Here is a 23940-nt window from a genome sequence, read left to right as displayed (position 1 = left end):
TCGAGTTTTGACCCAGAGGCCCTTCCGTACCAGTCAGTCAAGTCCAAGGTCCTTGTCACAGATAAAAGATCTGAACACAGGATGTTAAAATCGTCCATGTACAAGATGCACTATGTTGTAAGTCCCCCGCGCCCAGGATATACTCACCCCCTTGATCATTTTGTCCCATCTCAAAATCTGTGCCAATGGTTCTATGCATAAAACATAGAGGAGAGCAGATAAAGGACAGCTTTGACGCACACCTGAGTTAATCTGAACTGCTTTTGTCAAATTCCCATTGACAATGAATTTGCTGCTAATGTCCTGATACAGCAGTTCCACCCACCCTATAAACCTTTTAGGAAGACTCAATTTTTGCAGTAACCTAAAGAGGTATTGGTGTGAAACTCGATCGAAGGCCTTCTCAAAGTCCAAATTTAGGATTACTAGCCGCATATTTCTGTCTCTCGCGTAGCAGATGGTGTCACGGATCAGCATGAGGCTGTCTGTGATCTTCCTCCCCGCTATGGCAAAGTTTGATCAGGGTCGATCAATTCGTCCAGTAAAACAGACAAACGCATAGCTAAACGTTTACTAAAAAGTTTGCAATCAACATTTAAAAGCAAAATGGGTCACCAGTTACCATGGTCAGTCTTGTCTCCCTTTTTATGCAATAGTGTAACTATCCCTACTCTGAAGCTGTCTGGTAGTCAACTTGTTTTGTGCAATTCATTAAAAACAGTGATTAAATCTTGTGCCAACAAGTCCCAAAAGGTCAAGTAGAATTCAAGGCAGAGGCCGTCCTCTCCTGGAGACTTTGCTTTTTTTGAATTGTCTTACACATTTATTTATTTCCTCTCGGGTAAAATCTTGTGTTAATAACACTTTGTTGGTCACGGTTTTCTCAATGAAATTTAATACCTCTGACATTGTCTCTGACTGAGTATCTCTCTTGTCATACAGTCTCTGGTAGTAAGTTTTGACTTCCTCGTTTATTTCACTGCTTATTTTCGTTATAGCTCCATTTCCTTTTTGCAGCTTGAAGATACCCCCACCCTTACTCATAATTTTTTGAAGAAATACCTGGTACATTTTTCTCCTTCCTCTATTTCTTTTTCTTTGCTCCTTAATATTACACCTCTACTTTTGATATCTGCTAGAAGACTCAGTTCATTTTTGGCCTGTTTAATTAATTTCCTCATTGAAATTAATGCCCTTTTGTAATAAATTAAAATACCTTTGTAGTGTCTTTTGCAGGCCCAGCATGTGTCTCATTTTCTTCCTCCTTCTTTCCTTACCTGCTTTTTTAAAGAAGGTCTGAGTTCTTAGCTTTATCATTTCCCACCACTGTGCCTTCGATTCGTACAGATCTTGAAGTGTCTGCCAGTCCTTGTATTGCTCCCTGTATTTAGCAACCAAGGCCTCGTCCTTGTCCAGCAGGGAGTAGTTCAGCTTCCACCGTCCTCCTCCCATAGTGACGCCAGAAGGCAGTGAAAGAGTGCATGGCAGGTGGTCTGAGAAAAAAAAAACAGGCGTTAATCTAGCATCCGTCGTGGCCAATCCCGTGTAAATATGTAGTCTATGCGAGAGGCTCTGGTGCTATCACTACTGAACCACGTGAAGCCCTCCTCTCTTGGATGCGTGATTTTAAAACAATCGTCTAATTTAAAAACCCGACACATGTCTTTCAGTAAAACATATGTTTTGTCCACTTTAAATCCTCCCCAGCTCCCTTTCTATCCCTTACATTTAAAATACAATTAAAATCCCCTCCCATAATTAACGGTATACAACCTAGTATGTGGGGCTGCAGGTTTTCTAAAAGCTCATACCTATCATGTTTATCATTAGACCCATAAATATTTAAAAGGTTAAAATCCTGTCCTATAAATGTTAGATGTGCTAACAGTGCTCGTCCATTTTCCACCACCGTACTCCTTTTAACCACAATTTGGGAATAGTTTACTAAAATGGCAACCCCGTCATTCCGATTTTAATTTGAGCCACTCCATAATGATGAGTGTGGCCACATTTCCTCCCACTGTAGACCACATTCTTGGATTAAAAACACTTCAGACTTAATAGTTTTTAAAAAAGACAAGACGTTCTGGGCTCTAATCCTTGATTTCACACTTCTAACATTTATAGTTGAGAAGGTGAGAGTCACAGGTATGACTTAAGGTTAAAACACAAAAGGGAGTATTAAAACCATTAGGTTATTTCTCGAGATTGCCATTCCTCCTTCATCTGTACGGCATAAGGAGAGTTGGGTAGATCATTTCTCCGAGAAACTTTTGGTGATGGTTTCTCAGGCAACCTTAAATTCATGGTATTGCGACTTGTTGTGGCCGGTGTTGATTGCAATCTAATATTTAAAAAGGTGAGCTCATTTGGTGAGCTGCAAGGGAAAACTCTGGGCCCATCCACCTCACTGTCTGAGCTCCAAAGCTTTCCCCTCTTCTCTAAAGTCAAAGGGGACTCAGAAGACCTTTCAGATGCAAGCCTTTTGGATTTTTGTGCACAAGGGATCTGGGTGTCCTCACTGTCAGTCTGCTGTAAGATGGCTTCACTTGATTCACTTGTGGTCAGTTCTTGCAACATGCCACTTTCTTCTGAGCTCCCTGTTGGTGGGTCCAATATATGCCCCTCCCCCTCCTCACCTGTTTCAAGTCAAGTCAAGTCAAATTTATTTATATAGCCCTTAATTACAGGAAAGTCTCAAAAGGCTTCACATATGCACCAGATCATATACACACCATCCCCTGATCTTAACCCCCAGGAGGGCAAGGAAAAACTCCAAAAAAAACATCTGGGGAAAAGTGAGAAACCTTGAGAAGGGACCACAGATGGGGGAATCCCCCTTCCAGGATGATCAGGCTGCAATGGATGCCGAGTGGTCAACATTTCCTCTCCTCCAATGACAGGTTTTGGAGGGAGATTTGAATTTTCCTGTAGACTTTCAATTTGTTTGTTACCTTCGTTGCCGTTAATCTGTCCCATTTCTTTTCCGGCCTTCAATTTGTTCTCAAATGATTTTGGACAATTTCTGTAGAGGTGGTTTGATTCCCCACATAGATTTCACTTTCTGCCATTGGTACATTCTTCAAAGGTATGCCCAATTACTCTACATTTCCCACAAATGATTTGCTCACAGGGCGGCACGGTGGTCGACTGGTTAGCACGTCCGCCTCATAGTTCAGAGGTCGTGGGTTCGATCCCGGCTCCGGCCTCTTTGCATGTTCTCCCCGTGCCTGCGTGGGTTTCCTCCGGGTACTCTGGTTTCCTCCCACATTCCAAAAACATGCATGGTAAGTTGATTGGACTCTCTAAATTGCCCCTAGGTGTGATTGTGAGTGCGGATGTTTGTCTCTGTGTGCCCTGCGATTGGCTGGCAACCAGTTCAGGGTGTCCCCCCGCCTACTGATAGGCTCCAGCACGCCCTGCGACCCTTGTGAGGATAAGCGGTACAGATAATGGATGGATGGATGGATTTGCTCACATGCTTCTGCCAGGTGCCCATGCTCACCACATTTGCGGCACAGCTTGGGTTGACCTTGGTAGTGTATGTAGCCTCGGTTTTCGCCCAAGACTATCATGGATGGGAGATGTTTCAGGCCCTGGAAGCCCTGGGGGTCCTGCCATTGCTGGATGGGTACTCGCCAAATGCCATCCGCATCCTTCACCTTCACAGCCTGACCTTTTACCGTGCAATATCTGCCCAGCCAAAAACAAATGTCATCTGCGTTAACTGTCTCATTGAACATTCTGACAATAACTGTTTTTTTTTTTCAATATTTTTAATTTCAACATTTCAGTGTTTGTTTCAACATGTTCTTATTTATTTCAATATTTCTTCCAATTTTTCACTATTTATTTTAGCATGTCACTATTTGTTGAGTCTTCCTTTTTTGTTATTTTAAATTCCTTTGAATTCATATTTCATTCATTTAAATTTGTTGTCGATTAAATATTCATGGTCCCCTTTTTTATTTTCAAATACATTTCAATATGTTTTATTTCAGCATTGCTTTTTTTCATCATTTAGTGCAGTCATCTTGAATCTTGGGGACTAGGCGGTGGGTCGTGTGCCCCCCTGTGGCCTCTGCCATCTGTGCCCATGCAATGGCAAATATGTTCTTTCCAAACTACTGGCAATCACGTTGCTTCTGGCCAAATATTATGTGTGCGAAAAGAACACTCAGCTGTTTTGTTTATGTCTGGCTGTTCATTGAATGCCAAGAGGGAAGTACTGTGAGTAACTTGAAATGTTTCCATCAGTTTCCATGGTCGAAAAAATGAACTTTTTCATGAGTTCATTTTCTGTATATTTTTCATCACTTTCAAATGATTTCTGCCGCCACAGCAGGATTTTCTTTACAAAACAATGCCAACAACTTTGTCAACGTCTGTCGATATATGGATGTTTTTGTCACGATGGTGTGATGACATCTGTCACGTTTCTGGGCTGGTAGAGGACCCAAATGCAGGGAGGCAAGAGAAGCAGGGGTTACTGATGAAAATATTTATTAACAAAAACGAGCACAAACGAATCTTGAGAAGTCCAAAATTCATTCATTCATTCATTATCCATACCGCTTATCCTCACAAGGGTCGCGGGCGTGCTGGAGCCTATCCCAGCTGTCTTTGGGCAGTAGGCAGGGGACACCCTGAATTGGTTGCCAGCCAATCGCAGGGCACACAGAGACAAACATCCGCACTCACAATCACACCTAGGGGCAATTTAGACAGTCCAATCAACTTACCATGCATGTTTTTGGAATGTGGGAGGAAACCGGAGTACCCGGAGGAAACCCACGCAGGCACGGGGAGAACATGCAAACTCCACACAGGGAGGCCGGAGCCAGGATCGAACCCACGACCTCTGAACAGTGAGGCGGACGTGCTAACCAGTCGACCACCGTGCCGCCAAGTCCAAAATTCAAAGTAGCAAAAAAAAAAAACACTAGAAAACCAAACCACAACTCCTGGGGAAACATGACAGAGACAATGACCCGACGAGGACTGAACGAAAACTAGGAACTTAAATACAAGCATACTGACAAGACAACGAGAAATACTTGGACGAGACACACAAGGTAGGAGGGAGCTGATTGGCCAACACTAGGGTGTGGAATGCACACAGGTGGACACTATCATTGACGAGACAGACACAGAAATACTGAGAAAACAAAACTAAAAAAGCCCAAACATAACAACATCGTTGAAAGACCAAAATGTCATATTGGAGGCAAACGTGTGAAAATTGAAATTCTACAACATGAGCTGTGGAAATTAATTTTGCAGTTGAAGCAAAATTGAACGTCTACCTGGATAAATAAAAGATAAATGCAAGTAAAAGTGAATAAAACACTGTAGAACCTTTCAAATGGTTCTACTAACTTCAGGATCAAAGAACGAGCGTCCAAGATGATGACAATGCCGATGATTCAGGAAGTTATACAACAAGCTGTTGGCGTCCCTGCAGATATTGAGTGGGACTCTCCCACTTGTCACAGTTGTTGGTCACTGTGTTTTGCTTGCCGGCCAATCAAGTTTTCTTTTTTCATAAAGATTGTCTCAGCGGAGCAGTTCTCAAGAAGCGTGTGGGCAGAACAGGCTGAAGTCCGTGATGGTGTGACAGCACCATCTCCATTTTGCTTTTATGAATGTGAAATTAAAAACAAGATGAGGTTAGGTGTCCTCCATTTCAACAAAAGAAGGAAGCTTAAATGCTGACGAATGTGGGAAATGAAGAAAATGTGTGCAGGTTCTTAATCATTCAAACATCTTAGCTGATACTCCAATGAATCACAGATTCCGGACAAGGAGCAAAACATCTGCCGAGACGCTTGTTGAATATGCACTGTAATAAAACAGTGTCATCTCTTGTGTTTGAATTTCTAATCTTTTCATTTAAAGTTGATTTCATTTTCGACCACCTTACACGAGCCTGTCAACAAAAGAACTGGGAAAAAAACACGAACTTGGTCCCGTGACTCTGGATTGAAGAATTTGAAGGAAGAAGTTGAAGGCCACCCGAAAAGCTCGACGACTGGTTCTACACTGACAATAAAGTCCAGGTAAGAAATAAACCTTTTGACAAATCAAAGTGACTCCAAATAAATGACTCTAAATTTTTGAGTTATCTCTTTTAATAACAGCATCGAGGTCCTTTGGGTCCATGCCCTTTTTTCTTTGAATTTGTCAGTCACTTTTCAAGCGAGTCTGGCTGCAGGCCGCCCTTCCTCCCCACATCTGTGCAGAGCTCAAACCACCACCGTCAGGCCAGAAATATGTTGAATCATTTCAAATTAAAATTGCTTTCCAATTCAGTTTTTTAATAAAACACATATAAAGTCAATAATATACTCTGATAATTCTGTCAAATTTTGTGTTGTTATAAATATAGTTGACGTTTTTCGAAAGTATAATTTTCAACAGAAATATCCTAAAGTCTACTATATTTTAATTTTATTCTTGGTTCTTAATTAACACCCGCTGGATGCAGGTGAAAATTCATTTTTGCCGGTTTGGCCGGTGATGCGTGAGGCGATCATGTCGGTCAGATATACTTGCGCATCGAGTCTCCAGAATCGATTGGTCTAACATTCCGATTCTTTTGGAATCGTTGGCATTTGAAATTCCCCTGAAGGAATGGCTGCGCCAAGGCTGCCAACCAAGCACAAGAATATCGCGCTGTGGCTAGGTACTGCAAGGTTTGTTCCGGGCCGAAGAAGAAAACCAAAGAAAAAGTTGATACAACAGGTAGGCCTGTCAGAATGATGTTGTCATAATTATTTCTATGTTGAACATTTTTCATAAATAAGAAAGCAGAAATAGAAAACCTATAACTGACATGTTCTAATGCATCATAAATATATGTCAGTAATTGTAACGCTGAATTGCCCTGCAAGCTTGTACAGCCAACAGTTGACATTAGAACAGGATAACGAAACACGTTTAAAACTAAATTTGAAACATTTCTGACTTTTTATGACTTCACTTAAAAAATGTATAGCTCTGCATGCTCCAAACGCGCTGTGATGCAACCCATTGTGTGATAAACTACAATTATGAAGTTGGGTGTTCATTCATTCCAGTGTCCCTCTCCATTCTCAAAGTTGCCCAACACTTGAAAAACATCCAAATGTTGAAAAAGTTTGCGCACCACTGCCTCAGATGACAACCATAATTTAGTCCTGCTGAGAGCAAATCTATGTTGGCCAGAACGTTACCCGTCTTCTCCTTCCTGCTCGTGTTGATCTTGGCACTGAGTTCACAAAGCATGTTCATCAGGATGGACATTGCTCATCTTTGAGCAGACGAAAGCTTGTCTGTTGACTTATGGCAAACTGAAATGACTGCGTGCAAAGAATCATCAAGAATTTGCACTCATCTTGATTAGCTTTAGGCTCTCAGTGAGAATTCAACTCACGACTTCTGGTTACTTGACCAGTACTGTGACCGCTGAGCTACAAGGCCTTGCATCGCAGCACGCTGTTAGCATGGCATTCAAAGATGGGAAGTACATTCATAACAGTAAAATATTATTGATTTGTGACACTTTCTCATGACTATGAGGACGATTTCATAGATTCAGCCTGAGCCATTAATTACATTTGTATGTCAAACATTTAGCAATATGGCAGGCCTGAGTGAGAATTGAACACACGACCCCTGGTTTACTAGACCAGTGCTCTAGCCACCGAGCTATTAGGCCTGAGGGTTGAGCAAACTGTATTATTAAGCATTAGTTTCAGTCCAAGTACAATGAGCATTGTCGAGGATGTGTCATCAATGAACATTTTTCTCCTGAGTAAATGTCCTTACGATCTTTAATTCCCATGCTAATACTCTGCTACCAAGCAAGGCCACATATGCACACTGAAAAAGGATGATTTATTTTGTGCAACCACTTGACGAAAACAATTGAGTCAATTTCACACACCATTATTTTCAGTGTAGCTTACCAGTCACAGCACAAGTTGACGTGGGAAGAGCTTCACGCTGGTTGAAGTTCTGGTCTTGTGAAGCAGGATTCCTGACTTCGACTCGGATTTGTCTTGGTTAGAACAACAGAGAGCAAAAAATGTCATTTGTTAACTGTAGTTTGTTGTTAGGCTTCAGTGAAAATGTCATTAATGACCCCTGATTTAAAGAAGTTCTCTTGCCAACTGAGGCTTGAGCATATTATCCAAAATGCCAACACTGCGACATAATGTAAGATGAGCAGGTGTAACTACATGGTAGGCCTTAGTGAGATCTGAACGCACGACCCCTGGTTTACAAGACCAGTGGTCTAACCACTGAGCTATGAGGACTTACACTGCTTTTTCAATGAAACACGGCATATGGACAAATCCAGAAACTGTCGGGCAAAAATTGCATGAATCTATATGCACTTTCCTTCTGTACATGTCAACCAATGCGGAAATGTTTGCGTACCAGACTCTCCACGCCCCCATTAAAATATGCAAATGAGTATAAACAGGGCCTGCCCAGAACTTCCGGTATGGCGGATATGTGAGTGGCAGGATAATTCACCAGTGGGTCCAAGTCACCCCCCCCTAATGTTTAACTTGTAAAGTCAATAGAATCCTGTAAGAAACTTATAAGAAAGGGGTGGGGGGGGGGTTAATGGGGAGGAAGAAAGGAAATGCACACAGCAAACCGTGAAGAGGACGTTTTGTCGTCATGCAAGCACGAAGACTGCACGAGGGTGCTCGAAAGTTCATCTACCCCACTAGCTTGGAGGCTATGAGAGTTAGCAACATCACCGAAATACAGGAGGTGCATGCCGACGTGAGGAAGGTCAACGAAGCTACGGGACAAATTCAGAAACATCTTTAAGACTTCAGATCGGAGATAACGCAGACGCTCCGTGTTGTTAACATTGACTTGAAAGGAATGAACAACAAGGTTGAGGAAACCAGGCGGCAAGTGTCAGAGATGGAGGAATTTTCCATCGAATTGGCAAAGGAAGTGTTGGCGCATAAACTTGAACTGCAAGAGGACATTCAAGCACAGCTTGCAGATTTGGAAACACGTCCAAGGAGGAATAATCCTTGGTATATTGAAAGAAGCAGAGAGAGACAATCCAATCCAATCCATTTTATTTATATAGCACATTTAAAAAAACAATGCTGCACATAGTTGTGCCCTGCGACTGGCTGGCGACCAGTTCGGGGTGTAGTCTGCCTTCGCCCGTTGACGGCTGGGATAGGCTCCAGCACCTCCCCGCGACCCTGTAAAGGACAAGCGGTTTGGAAGATGACATGACACGCTGCACATAGTAAATGTACATGTACCACAAACCAGCAACGGTACTGGCCCTTAATGACGGTTACCATATTCTGATTGACAAAAATGAAGACGCTTGAAGTGTACCTCCTCTGTAGATAGGTATACAACAATATTATACAAGTCATGCAACACAATTCAGGCTTAGCCAACGTCCTTGTTACTACTTGTTTTATGTTGACATCCTTGACGATGCCGAAATAACAATGATAAAAATCTCTCGAATTCTAAACACTAAAAACATTAGGAAACACCCCGTCGCCCCAGAATGCGACAATAATTCATTCTAAACACTTTTGTTTCAAATGTTTGCCATTGAGTGAGAACGAAGTCGAATCCGGGACACTAAAGAAAGCCGAGGTGACAGCGTAACGAGCAAATGAGCTACTGACGTGAGCGGCCCCACGTAACAGCATATGGACTGCTTTGGGGTGCCAGAACCTCACAGCTGCCCAGCACGTCCAGCACGACATTCAAGCAGCAGCTACGGTTGCCGCAACCCAAACCCACGGAGAGTCATGAAATCAGAAAGCAAATGTTTCAACAATTCTATTACAGCAGCGAAACAAGATATGTTTACATTAAAAAAAAAATGATACTTGCTGTAACAGTGCAATCGAATTGTGTTCCTAATAAAATGCACCATGGCGTGGTTCAATTTGCAGCATAAATGGCGACATCTGTCGGTGACTTGATGAAAGGGCTCCACACACGATTCACCGCCTCCAGCCAATTTCCAGCAGCCAATCATATTGCTGCTGGGCGTGTCCTGCATGACCTCCGCCTCGGGTCTACTCCTGTAACAAAACATTCTCCGCTAAATCATTCCTTCCCATTTGTGCTGAACGGATCACAGCCTCCACACAGTACGCCCGTGACTACGACATTATTTATTAAGTCTTTGTGTCCCGATTAACTCGTATTGGCACGCGTTGATGCTTCTCGGCCTTGTTAGCTTATTTTACCTTAGCTTAGCTGAGCTAGCTAGCCGCTAACAAAGAGAAGCACACGACTCACCGTCAAACAGCGATCAAGAAGTGCGCATTTGTTGCGATTGTAGTGTGGAGATGTGTGCAATGACGACAACAAAGTACGAGGAGGAACTTTGTGGAATAAAAGAAGAGAACGAGCAACACCTTCAACTGTTGGGCGAGGTTTGCACGCATCCTCGTGTTGTGCTACACGGAGCAGGTTTGTACACTTAATTTGCTTTGTAAAGAACGTCTTACAATCGTTAAAAACATGCACGTCACATGTGTCAGTATTTCAATGTAATCTTCTTTACTAGTGTATGGTAATGATGGTCAGATGACGTTGTTAGGGGAAAATGCGTTCAAGGTTTTTGCCTCTATGTTTATTCATTGCCGTTGGCTATCACTTGTATAGCTCTTCTCTACTTTAAGCGTTTCACATTGTTGTCTCATTTACCTACTGATGACGCATCATCAGAAGCAACCGGGGTTCAGTATCGAACCCCCCACAGTATAAAATCTAACTGAATATTCAAAGGGCCCCAACCTGACTAAGTGCCCAAAGTTGTGAGAGCAACTATCCATGTTTCCCTTTCCTATGGCCGTTTGTGGGCCGTTTCAGCAGCCTGCAATTATATACGTCACTAACCACACACTAACCAGCCCCTTTTTGGTAATACGTCCCTCACTCAGCGCGAACTCCGCCCTCAGCCGGCAATTGAGTCACTTACAGGACAACATGGAAGCTAGAAAAGCCCGTTGGAGCTGCTCTGTACCAGAGTGCACAACGGACAACAAACACCTTTTTCTTCTCCCTCCATCCGAGCCACAGAAATGCTTGTGGTTGAGGTTTATTTATAAATCGAATTGTGCCCAAAGACCTCCCAAAACGTGTGTTAGTTTGTGGCAAACATTTTACTGATGACTGTTTCAGCAATTTGGGACAATACAAACGTGGATTCGCTGGACATCTTTGGCTTTGCCCAGGATCAATACCAACTCTCTCTGGAACTGGAAGTAACCCTGTCCAAGTAAGTCTATTTTTGGAGCAATCTCCTTCAGATGTGATATATTGTGGACTTGTTTGAGTCGTTAGCTTCGCGGCTAACAGCCCAACATCGATGCTATCTCAAAGCGTGTGAGTATATCGCGTGTTGTGAAACTCTTTGCAGTTATAAACGAATGCTATTTGTAATTTAGCTTCATCAATGTCTCTTTCCAATCCTTGAAGTGAGATGCTTATTTGCTAATGTATTTCCGAATCTCGTGCTGCTGTTCGACACTGGCGTGTCGTCATTCATCGCAGCTTTTCTTTGTGAAAGCTAAAAGTACTGTAATAATCACATACGTTAGCTTTGCGGCTACGTTAGCTTCGCGGCTAACAGCCCAGTGACTATAACATCGATATCGAAGCGTGTGAGTATATATCACATGTTGTGAAACTCTTTACAGTTATAAACGAATGCTATTTGTAATTTAGCTTTATCAATGTCTCTTTCCAATCCTTGAAGTGAGATGCTTATTTGGTAAAGTATTTCCGAACCTCGTACTGCTGTTGACATTGTTTTTGTCTGTAATCCAAAACTAAATTGGCATGTAAAATGTTTAATTCCTGACTTTTCCTCCCAGCAATGTATATATTGTAGTAAGTCAAACAAGGCAGTTGAGTGATCAACACAGTTTTTATGCTTTTTATATTTGTAGTTAATCTGTTTTATTTGTTTTATTAAATGTTTTGGTAACTCTAATTCTCTCTCTTGGTGCTCAGCATTTTCACAGAGGCCAAGGCGTGAGGAACAAGATGGGTGATTCTTAATGCAGCGTTTAACCGACTAGTAAAATACTAAACGTTTAATAAATCGTAGACGGTTAAACGACTAGTCGCGCACATCCCCAGTTTCCAGTTTTAAAAAAAAAACAATTTTATTTTTTGCTATCCTTATGTGCCTGTGTTCATCACTTGTCGTTGCACAGGTCCAGGCAACTGTACAGTGCAAGGATTTTGGTGTCGGAACAGACAACACAGACTTTTTGTGGTTGTCCTCAACACCAGTGAAAAGACTTGCAAAAAGGCCACGTCTGGAATTTGAGGAAGAGCTTGCGGTGGGCCCATTGGAGAGCAGTTCTTTAGCGGACCCTTCAAAGATGCATGATTCCACTTATGATCCAGCCCAATCGGTGACATCTTCGTTTGACTATACACTTCAGTCGTAAGTCTAATATTATTTGAGAATGAGTGATGGTAGGATTGTGTTGGCATACAAACATTATGGATCGGCTCCGGTGACACTGAGGTTATTATAACATTACTTGTGTGGTTGTTAGCATTGCTTTTGTAGTACCAAAAAAATGTTAGCTTAACTGCCTTAAAGGGCAGTGGTAAAATTAATATGTAGAGGAAATGTTTCATCTTCTCTACTGAAAATTATTATTTTTTTGTCTTCTGTGTTTTGATATACAGAGGTATTCTCAACCCCAGACACCAGGTCTGTAAGTATATAGTTCATGAGGATTGCATCATGCAGCTTTTCAATAAATGTCCGGTCTGCACTAAGAAATGTGATGTGAGGACCTAGCGGCTTGGAACGTATCTATCGCTGAAGCAGTCCTGCCCACATTGCACATTTTGCAGACAGTGGAATAGCCAACCTGTCCTGGGGAGCAAGCCGGCTGGGAACATACACTTGTCTTCAGCTGTGTACCTGAATGGTGCTTCATTCATTCAACTTGAAAAGTTTCTTTTTTTTTTGCAAAATAAACATATACTTTTAAAGCAGTCATAGAGCGCAGACCTCTGCTTAGCAAAACAATTTCCCCCTATCGTATCCTTAACAGATTTTCTAGTTTTATTGTACACAAACAAACACAACCAGCAGCATAACCTCTTTGGTGGACATTATAAAAATGTGAGTGGATTATTTTTACATCAATTTAAATGTATTTTATTTATTTCTCTTCCACATCAACAGGTCTTCAAAGCAATGAACCTCCAGGATATTAAGTATGAAACATTTCCCCCGCATGCCAGATCTTTTATTGAACCGGACTTGCAACTGGTCCAGGTGAGATTTTGAAAAGTATTAACCTTGTCAAGTGGACCTTTGAAAATCAAAAGTTCATTTTGTATTTTCTCATAATCAGTTTTTTCTATGTTGCCAGAGCAATGAGGTTGGTGGTAGCTACCATATGGAGAAAAAGGTCCTTAAGAGGAGCCTGGCACTGATTGAGTCGCGTGGTTTCATCATTGACTGCATTGTCACAGATTGTCATCCACAAGTGCAAAGGTTTCTCAGGGAGCGAAAGACGACACACTACTATGATGTCTGGCCCATGGCAAAGGGTATTTATTTTGATTTTCTGTCTGTTGATAACGCCTCAGGTTTCCCCTCCTCACAGGTTAAGGGTCTGGGTATCATCCTTGACAGCACTTGATAATTCCAATAAGACATCAATAACACCACCCACTCAGCCCACTTCCACATGTGCAACATGAACCGTTTCAACACCTAACCTCACATCAAACACCACGTAATTCCTTGTGAACAGACATGTCATCTGCCATGTGGATAGTTGTAACTCAAATCTCCTTTTTTTCCAAATGGTCCAGAACTATGCCACCGATATCATTACCCAAACTACATCCTATATGGTAGTGCAAAAATGGCTTGTTATACGAAGGGCTGTGAAAAACTCAAAAAGTGGATGAAGAGCATCAACAACCACATCTACTGGACTGCAGCTTCCTGTACATCTGGTCCGGAGAGAATTGCAAAGTGGAATGCGATTCTGAACCACGTGCAAAACATCCACACACACGAGGATCCTCTTTACCCAATTTGTGTGCATGAAATCCGCAAGACAACGGACAAAAACAAATGGCTCCAAGCAGGTATATTACCAATGCAGACAACTACACAGCTACAGTGAATTCCACCTGAGATCAAATTGTACTATAAAATATATTATTTTCTAAAAGGATGTTTCCATGTCGTTCACAAAATCACCAGCTTTTGACAAGTTGGCAAGGTTGCTTTAAAAAATAAACGAACGCTGAAGGATGTTGTAAAACTAAGCCCTCACCTACAAACTTCATCTTTGGAATCTTTTCATTCCGTGATCCTTCGTTTTGCCCCTAGAAAAGTTATCTTTCCCCTCATTGGAATGCTACGCAGGTAAAAAAAAAAGTGTATATTTGACACTTGTGATTCAAATTGTGTTCAATATTACTATTATTCACACATTTTTCGTAATGTTTCTGGCTGCAATGCATTACGATGAAAATGCTGAGCGACCACAGGCAGAGACAAGGGAAGGTGTGCCTCACTTCAAACTTTCCTTTCCGAAAGCACTTCAGGCGGAGTGCAGAGCCAAACCTCTGAAGACAAAGTCACCGTATGGTAAGGGTTCATTAAATTCAAACAATTGTTTTGTGGTTTAAATGTATTTATCTATATATATAACATGAAATATGTTGAAAGACACAATAACACAAAAATAAACACAATTTAACCAAAGACATTTGTCCTTGTTGTATGTTACAGGTTACATTGCAGACTTGATGGACCTCAATTTTCCAATCCTGTGCCATACACTGATGCAATGTTGGCCATCCCTGTGCCTGAGGACCCGTCAGCCCAGTATGAGAGGCCCGACAAGGAGAAGGTTGTTGCCAGCTATGTGTCCAGGTTCAGACGAGGGCCCGTTTTAACCCAGTGTACAGGCTGTCGTCCTCTGGAAATTCAGAGCCGATGCGAAGGACCACACACGCTGGAATAACCACCATGATTGTGCGCCCAAGGAGTCCCCAGCACCAGCTCACAAAAGAATGATATGCCAGATACCTGAAACAACTACAATAAATTCCTTTTTTCAGTGTGGTTATCGCATGATTAATTTCAATTTCACTAATTTCTGTTACTAACGTCAGATTTTTTTTTCTCACCATTTTGTTGTTTATTCATAAAGACTGTAAATTAAATCCTTCTCAAAACATATTTTACCGGTGGATTGCTTTGTAGTGCAGTGGCCCGTAATCTGCTCTGTAAATCTGCATAGCGTTTTGCAATGAGTACACATTCAGGCAGACAGTGTCCAATCCTGGATGATCAACCATGCACTGCAACTCTCCTTCAACTTCATGAAGTCTTCTCATGACCTTATGGTATTTTTGAATGGTAAGTATATTGAGGTGTGATAAAAGTAGCAAATTAGTATTCAGAATCATAGTGGAATGATACCATGGAAATTTTCCGACAGCAAATATTCTCTGCTTCTGTTGGCATAGTGGCACACCTCCCACAGAGGCACCTATCAAAAAGCACAAGGCAGTCAAGTGGCCTTATTACAAGAAACACATTTATCCGATGATGAACACCAGAAATAAAAAAAATCCTGGGCCGATAAAGTGTATTATTCATCTCATAGCTCTGGAAAAAGAAGAGGCGTAGCAGTATTGATACATCGCCAAGTTAATTTTATAGAAACATCAATATATAAAGACGAAGAGGGCAATTATTTAATGGTGAATGGGATACTAGATGGTACATCAGTCTCCTTTGTTAATGTGTATGCCCCAAAGGAGAATTTTCCGGGATTTGTAAAATCGATATTTAACCAGATTGCAGAGCACAGTTCTGGTCTCTTGGGTGGAGATTGCAACTGAGTAATGTCACAACAAGATAGGAAACCTCCATATCAAACTGCCATACCTAAAATGGGTAAAATGCTTAAACATCTTATCTCAGAGGCGGGTTTAGTGGATGTGTGGAGATCTAAATTTCCCAAAGAGAGAAACTTTACATTTTACTCCAATAGACATGCCTCATATACAAGGATTGACTATTTTTTTACTTCTAAAGCTGAATTGTATCGAGTGGAAGATATAAGTATTATGCCCATCACCATTTCAGATCATGCCCCAGTCATGCTCCGGTGGGATGTAGGCCTGACACCAACTCTAAAGCAATGGAGATTAAATGCCTCACTCCTTAACGACCCGGCTTTTGTTACATTTATTAAAACTGAATTCAAGAATTATATGGAAACCAATAATACTCCAGATACTTCTCCAATCGTGTTGTGGGACTGTGCAAAGGCATATTTAAGGGGAAGAATAATTTCTTATGCTACTGCAAAAAAGTGTCCAAAAAATTCAAAACAAACAGAATTAGAGGACAGAATTTAGATGCTGGAACATATACACAAACAAGGATTGTCACCTAATCTTTTAAAAGATCTTGGTATAGCTCGTAAGGAACTCCAGGAGCTATTATCTGAAAAGGTAAACGGAAGGCTCCGATTTACTAGGCAGCAGTACTATGAACATGGGAATAGCGCGAGCAGACCTTTAGCCTTTAGGTTACAGAAATAACAATCTGCCAACATTGTACACAAATTAAAAGTGGGGACAAAAGTGGTGGTTAAGCCAACGGAAATAACTGAAGTATTTGCAAATTTTTATCAATCGCTCTATCAAAACACTGATACCTGTTCCGATGACTCTAAAATAGCGCATTTTTTACAGGACATAAATGTATGTGATTTATCTGAAACTGCTGCCATGGCTCTGGATGTACCAATCCAGGAGTGGGAAATCAAACGGACGAATTCAACCTATAAAAATAAATGCCCAGGACCAGATGGATTTATAAATGAATTCTACAAGTGTTTTCAAGAAGAAATAACTCCCCTACTTTTGAACGCTTACCATTATTCACTGGAAACAAAAACAATGGCGCCATCTTGGTCAGAAGCTACGATAGTTGTTGTAGTGCTAGACATTCCCGCAGCAGTCTCGCATTGTCACAGTCACAAAGTGGTCAGCTACTTGTTATTATTCACGGGAGAAAAGTGACAAAACATCCACCATGGTCAGTGAGCTCAACAACACTGCTTTATTTTGCGCATGCTCAGAACAACTTGTTTTGTGCACGCAGGCACGCATATCTGCTATTGTCAAATGTAAACACTAACATGGCTTGGCAGGTAATATTAATGAATATACTCAACACTCCCACTCAAAGACATGTTTATAGCTTTCTGTAGTGGGTAACAAAAACAAAAATATACATATTTAACTCCAAAATTAAATAAACTCATTTTGGCATTCCTTTTTGTTTATTTTTATTCTCCAAACAAATATCCTTTGAACTTTTCCAATTGTGCTTTTGTCACGGGTTTAGTAAGGACATCAGCTACCATATTTACAGTAGGGCAGTACTCTATGGATATTTTCCCATCTATGTGTGCAGACCGTACAAAATGGTATTTTACATTCACGTTTGCTCCTTTGTCGGCATACTGTTTTTTTTGACAGAGCTATTGCTCCCTGATTATCCTCCTAGATCTTGACTTGTTCATGCTGATCACTGTTATTCATCCCTTTCAGCAGTTGTACAAAGTACGTACTTTCCTGAACAGTGGCTGCTAGTGCCATATATTCAGCTTCGCAGGTTGATAGTGCCACTGTTGGCTGTTTTCTACTCTTCCATGATATTACTGGACCATTCTCATTTAAACTGAAACACTATCCAGTTATGCTTCTTCTATCATCTTTGTCTGTTGCCCATTCAGCATCACTGTATGCTTCACGCCGTAGGCCTTTTTCATATTTTCGGAAATGTAGCTCCTGACTGATAGTACCTTTTAAGTACCTCAATAGGTGTTTGACTGCAGTCCAATGCTGTTGTTTTGGTTCTGCTAGGTGTTGTGATAACTTGCTCACAACCCAGCTCAGGTCAGGTCTAGTAGATGTTGTAATGTATATTAAACTACCAATCATCTCTCTATATCCTGTTGAGTCAATGACTTCACCCTCAGTGTCAAAGTGTAATTTTTGTTCACATGGGGTGGATCTTGATTTGCATTCAGACATAACAAATTTGGTCAGCATCTTTCTGATGTGCCTCTCTTGTGTCATTTTAATTTCCCCTTCACTCTGTCTGAAATCAATCCCAAGGAAGTATATAAGTGGGCCCATATCTTTCATCTTAAATCTTTTCTTCAACATTTTCTTGACATCACTAAGTAAGTTGTTGTTACTGGCTGCTATGATCAAGTCATCTACCCACACTAGTAGAATCACTTTCTCATTTTTGGATTCGTTACTGTAGACACACTGATCAGCATCATTTTGCACAAAACCATTGTCTTTGCTCATGCAGTAACATATTCCAATTGTGTTTGGACTGTTTTAAGCCATATCATGACTTGTTGAGTTTGCACACCAATCGTTCTCCTGTGTCCGACTCGATTTCAAAACCCTCAGGTTGTTCCATATAAACCTTGCAGTCCATTGGTGAATGGAGGTAAGCAGACTTTACAACCATCTGGTGTATGGTGAGATCCTCCTGGACCGCTACCTGTACCACTGCTCGTACAGAGGTCATGTTAGCTGTCGGTGAAAAGGTCTCTTTATAGTCAATGCCTTCCTTCTGACCGTAGCCCTTTGCAACATACTTTACAAGTCTCAGATCCATCTGGGCTTTCCTTTACCGCGTAGACCCAGCGACCTGTATCTGTTTGGGTCACACCTGATTCTATACTTTCCTCTTTATTTTCCTTAGGTGGTGTCTGACTCAGCTTGACTATCCTCTGTGTTGTGTCTTCATATCTGTCAATTTCACACTGTCTGTTATCTGTCTGAGTCTGACTATTTCTGTTGTTTTTGGTGATAGACTTTATCAGTCTATGTTTTAGGACTTTTCCTGTCTCAGGGTAATACATGTTATATCCTGGGCTATATTTATCATAACCAATGAAAATGCCCTTTTCGCATCTCGAACCCAGCTTTCTTTCATCTTGCTTGTACACATAGCATTCAGAGCCAAAAATCTTCATATGTCATAGGTCAGGGACCTTTCCTGTAAGAACACAGTAAGGCGTCTGCTTGAGACGGCAGGGCTCTCCATTGTCACCCCTGCTCTTCGCTATTAGTGTCGAACCACTCGCTCAACTTATCAGAGATGATGAGGATATAAGAGGTATAACAATAGGTGAGGAAGTACATAAGATGTCCTTGTGTGCGGATGATGTCCTCTTGTATTTGACAGAGCCATCCATTACAATTTCACATCTTATAAATCGGATATCACTGTATGGGTATTATTCTGGTTATAAGATTAATGTTGATAAGACGGAGGCAATGGATGTACTGGGGGATATCCCACCGAAGCTAAAACGGCAAAGTGGCTTTCGCTGGCCAAAAGACGGCATAAAATACCTGGGGATTTATATTCCACTTTCGGTGGACAATTTGTATGAAGCGAATCACGCCAGACTAATTAACATTGTTAAAAGCGATCTCGATAGTTGGGCCGCATTGCCTCTTTCCCTCCTTGGAAGTGTTGAAGCTATCCGTATGAATGTCCTGCCTAGGTTTTTGTATTTATTTCAATTGTTACAAATCGGAATTCCGAGTTCAAAGTTTGCAGAAATTGATAGAATTATGTCTAAATTCATATGGCAGGGGAAACACTTCAGAGAGCGAAGGAGGAAGGAGGACTCAATTTACCTAATTTTAAATTTCATTATTGGGTGGCACAATTAAGAGCACTGATTACATGGATGCAGAATGATGTGCACACAAGGTGGGTGGGCATTGAACAATCAATGTGTTTCATACCATTGCAAGCATTGCCATTTAATTGTACTCCAGTTTAGGGTCTGGCAAGATAGTCTAAAACTACTAGGGATGTGCGCGACTAGTCGTTTAACCGTCTACGATTTAATTAAACGTTTTGTATTTTACTAGTCAGTTAAACACGCCATTAAGTATCATGCATCTTGTTCCACACGCCTCTGCCTCGGCCTCTGTAAACATGCTGATCACCAAGAGAGAGAATTGCTTCACCCCCCCCCCCCCCTAAACAAAAATCCTATTTTTTTGTGTAAGCGTTCATATTACATTAAAAATGCGACCTCTGTCTTGTCTGCTGTATGAACACATGCGTCGTCAAAGTGGCCCACCTGCGCAGAAGAAGAGACGACGTCACACCCGACGTTGTGTTTGCTGAAGTAAATGTGGTCCAGCGTGTCGGGGCATTCAAGCGGAATTAGGTAGCAGGTAGAAATAAATACAGTACTCTACAGTAAATTTTGCTTTTGCAGTGCTTAGATATTAGTGAGGTACATACACCGTCATAGATGGAGTCGTGCTAATCATTTCTTCAAGGGGCTCAAGTATATACAAGGCCAGTGCCGCTTTTGATGGTTGACACCGCTCAAAAAGGTGCAATGTCAGACCGTGTGAAAGTCTTTCCACAAATAACCAAGGATGGGCTTTCCACAGAAATGCATCTGTAAGTGAATTTGCAAATGCCAAACAGTACGTAGTAATCTTGACTTCTCTGTCTCTCAATATGAAGGCAGATGGTTAAATTTAAATAAATTGACCAACCTCGCCTTGGTGCTCCCAGGCCCTTTAAGCAGTCCAACTCGCTCCTCCAACTTAAATTGATCGATGTTGTTGCGTGCGGCGATCTTCACGTGCACAGTATTGTTTAAACAAAACTTGCTTGCAGCCCCAATGGCATGCGTTTGAGTGATAAATAAATAATAAAGAAGAACGGCAGCATATGGCAAACTCAAATATTTGGGTGCGGTCGAAAACTGCTTGTTGCGCTAGTACCTGGCAAAGACACACCTGCCGCATGATTACTGGGACGGATATAGTATCGGGAAACGGGAATGCTGGGAAGGGGCGTAGACCCAGTTGTGCATATGAACAAAACATTTAACCAACATAAATGTCTGAAATACAACAAAGTGTTAGCAATTAAAGTGGCTATCCAAAATATAAAACTCAATCAATATGGCTCCTACACTCATAATAACCTTCATTATAAATATGAACTATAATGCCATGTGCGGTTGTCTTTTGGTGTCTTGCAGACATCAGTGAATATGTTCATACTCACATTAAAGAGGAAGAGGAGGATGAAGAGATCCCCCACTTTAAAGAAGAAGAGGAGCAGCAGTCCCCTTATGTTAAACAGGAGGATGAGCGAGAGCGCCCCTGCATAAAGGAGGAGGGAGAAGGACCCCCCTACATCAAAGACGAGGAGGACCAGGATATCTGCAAGTTGCCATCGACTCCTGTATCTTTGAAGAGTAAAGATGAAGGTCAAAGTGAGGTGAGCAGAGGGGCGGAGCCTCCAAGCAGCAGCTCATGTCAACACGTGACAACAGAAGGTGATAGGCACCACTGGGGAGAATCACAAGGAGACGACCTCCGACCTCCACTATGTGATAGTGATGAGACGTCATCAAATGGTGATGATGGTGAAGAATGTGAAGGTGATATGACATGTAAGACTGACAACAAATGCTGGAAATGTTCTGAGTGTGGGAAATCTTGTGCTTTCAAGAGACGTTTAGAACACATGAGAATGCACTCTGAAGAGAAACCTTTTTCCTGCTCAGTTTGTGGCCAACGATTCTCTCATAAATTAAGCTTAAAAATACACACAATAAAACACACTGGTGAGAAACCCTTTGCCTGTTCAGATTGTGGCCAAACATTCTCTCAGAAGGGACACTTAATAGGTCACACCAGAACCCACACTGGTGAGAAACCTTTTGCATGTTCACATTGTGGACAAAGATTCTCTCGTAAGTCATTCTTAAAACTACACATAAGAAAACACACAGGTGAGAAACCTTTTGCCTGTTCAATCTGTGGCCAAAGATTCTCTCAGAAGGGAAGCTTAGTAAGTCACACCAGAACACACACTGGTGAGAAACCTTTTGCCTGCTCAGTTTGTGGACAAATGTTCTCTCATAAATCAAGCTTAAAACAACACACAAGAACACACACTGGTGAGAAACCTTTTGCATGCTCAGTTTGTGGCCAAACATTCTCTCAGAAGGGAAGCTTAATAAGTCACACCAGAACCCACACTGGTGAGAAACCTTTTGCCTGTTCAGATTGTGGACAAATGTTCTCTCATAAATTAAGCTTAAAAATACACACAATAAAACACACTGGTGAGAAACCCTTTGCCTGTTCAGATTGTGGCCAAACATTCTCTCAGAAGGGACACTTAATAGGTCACACCAGAACCCACACTGGTGAGAAACCTTTTGCATGTTCACATTGTGGACAAATGTTCTCTCATAAGTCAACCTTAAAACAACACACAAGAACACACACTGGTGAGAAACCTTTTGCCTGTTCAGTTTGTGGCCAACGGTTCTCATGCAAAGTTTCTGTCAAGAGACACAAGTGTGCTGGTGACAACTGCAATAATCAAAAAGTCTTACATGAAAATGTTAATGTTGAACAGCTAAAGCAGGGGTGCGCAATACGCCGATCGCGATCTACCCGTCAATCACAAAGGTAGTATTGGTAAATCGCATGACATTTGTAATGGCAGCAGTCTGTATTTTGAAATACGAGGCCTTTATTTTGAAAAATGTCATACCGAAAGTTGCGTCTTTCAGAATCTCCGTCAGCTTTACGTACAGACTTAGCGGCATTCACTATGCGTGTTGCTTACTTTTTCCTTGTTGTTTTGCCAAAGCCGAGTGAATATACTAAATTGATATAACAAGTTTGTTGAAGCGTCACATTTTTGACAGTAATGATCTCTGGGAGAATGCTGTTGTTGGTTGAAAGCAGGCCAAAGTGGTCAGTACTATTTTGCATTGTCTCTAAAAGGAACTGGAATCTCGTATCCAATCAATGGGCGGCGTACTGTAACATATAAAAAAAAAAACATGTTCCTAGTTAATTATGGTGTGTTGTGCAACATTGGCTCATGCGGTTATGCAAGGTACATCAACATACATTGTAAATAAAGAATCCTCAACATATTTGAAAATAAATGTGTTTTGCATTTTTGCATTTTCAAATATGCAAAACTTACTCTACCCGGAAGGTAGATAATTTTGACTTGGTCATTTTATTCGTAGCTTGCATGCTGAAAAAGTGTGAGCACCCCTGAGCTAAAGTATTTAACGTGATCATTATTTACAAAATCTGCATTGTTTTATTCAATGTAACATCTTTTATTTTATCCTCGCCTCTGTACCTATCAAAATCCTGTTTTTTTTACCACTGTTTTTACCAATTACCACTGTTGGTCCGTTTTTAAGCAATGTATGCGCTATGTACAATGTTTTTGTGATTTCCATATGCAGTAACATCTTGATTACTTGGACTATGAAGAAACTTTGACTTTTGATAGGAAGGTGGGAAAGTGTACATACAATTCTGCATCAATACAAATAATCAAACTGTGAGTCTTTTTTTTATCAATGAAATAGGCTGTTTATGTTGACTTTGGATTTTTGTTGAAGCTAATCATTGTAACCCGAGTTCATTTTATATTGTTTCTATTTTCATATAGTTTTGTTCTTCTAAATTGTTTTCTTGATCAATGTTGTTTTAGGGATGTGTGTTCTATATGATCATTTTTTTAGTTTACAATGCATTAGTTATTTTTGTTAGGAAAAGGCCTTTTATCTTCAGTTTTTACATGATCATTTCTCACTGGACAGTGATTGGGAAATCAGGGTTTGTCCAGTCATGCTGGAAAAATTAAGGAAATTGAACATATGATTCTAGTTTGCATTATATTAAATTTTAAATGATTCAACCAAACAAGCAAATATCGTCCATTGATTATTCCACTTCAAAGGCAATATGAGCATGGACTTTCAAATACATTTTCAACGATGACTCCATCCT

The 23940-nt window shown here is 41.1% G+C and overlaps 2 protein-coding genes across 10 annotated transcripts; both read left to right on the top strand.

Annotated features, from left to right (window-relative positions):
* Positions 1 to 10043: 10043 nt before the first annotated feature.
* Positions 10044 to 23939, top strand: LOC147126968 (uncharacterized). The gene is made up of 2 exons (XM_086022126.1): positions 10044 to 10470; positions 21141 to 23939. The coding sequence occupies exons 1-2, from the start codon at positions 10347 to 10349 to the stop codon at positions 22589 to 22591; spliced, it is 1575 nt and encodes a 524-aa protein (XP_085878252.1). The 5' UTR covers positions 10044 to 10346; the 3' UTR covers positions 22592 to 23939.
* LOC147126969 (uncharacterized) lies at positions 10518 to 15127 on the top strand. Of its 9 annotated transcripts, XM_086022182.1 has the most exons (10): positions 10518 to 11281; positions 12225 to 12460; positions 12712 to 12740; positions 12883 to 12959; positions 13220 to 13312; positions 13392 to 13590; positions 13858 to 14139; positions 14387 to 14422; positions 14548 to 14647; positions 14792 to 15127. In XM_086022182.1, exons 4-10 carry the CDS (start codon positions 12957 to 12959, stop codon positions 15024 to 15026), a joined length of 948 nt encoding a protein of 315 aa, XP_085878308.1. In that variant the 5' UTR covers positions 10518 to 11281; positions 12225 to 12460; positions 12712 to 12740; positions 12883 to 12956; the 3' UTR covers positions 15027 to 15127. The 9 variants fall into 9 exon arrangements, with proteins under 9 accessions (XP_085878308.1, XP_085878309.1, XP_085878301.1 ...); XM_086022183.1 differs by lacking the exon at positions 14387 to 14422 and having other exon boundaries at positions 10519 to 11281; XM_086022175.1 differs by having other exon boundaries at positions 10519 to 11281; positions 14387 to 14647.
* Position 23940: the final 1 nt, after the last annotated feature.

The sequence above is a fragment of the Filicampus tigris genome, chromosome 22 (assembly GCF_054856515.1).
Source record: "Filicampus tigris isolate MCC_2025a chromosome 22, RoL_Ftig_1.0, whole genome shotgun sequence".
Classification (NCBI taxonomy): domain Eukaryota; kingdom Metazoa; phylum Chordata; class Actinopteri; order Syngnathiformes; family Syngnathidae; genus Filicampus; species Filicampus tigris.
This window is presented reverse-complemented; position numbering and strand designations above follow the sequence as displayed.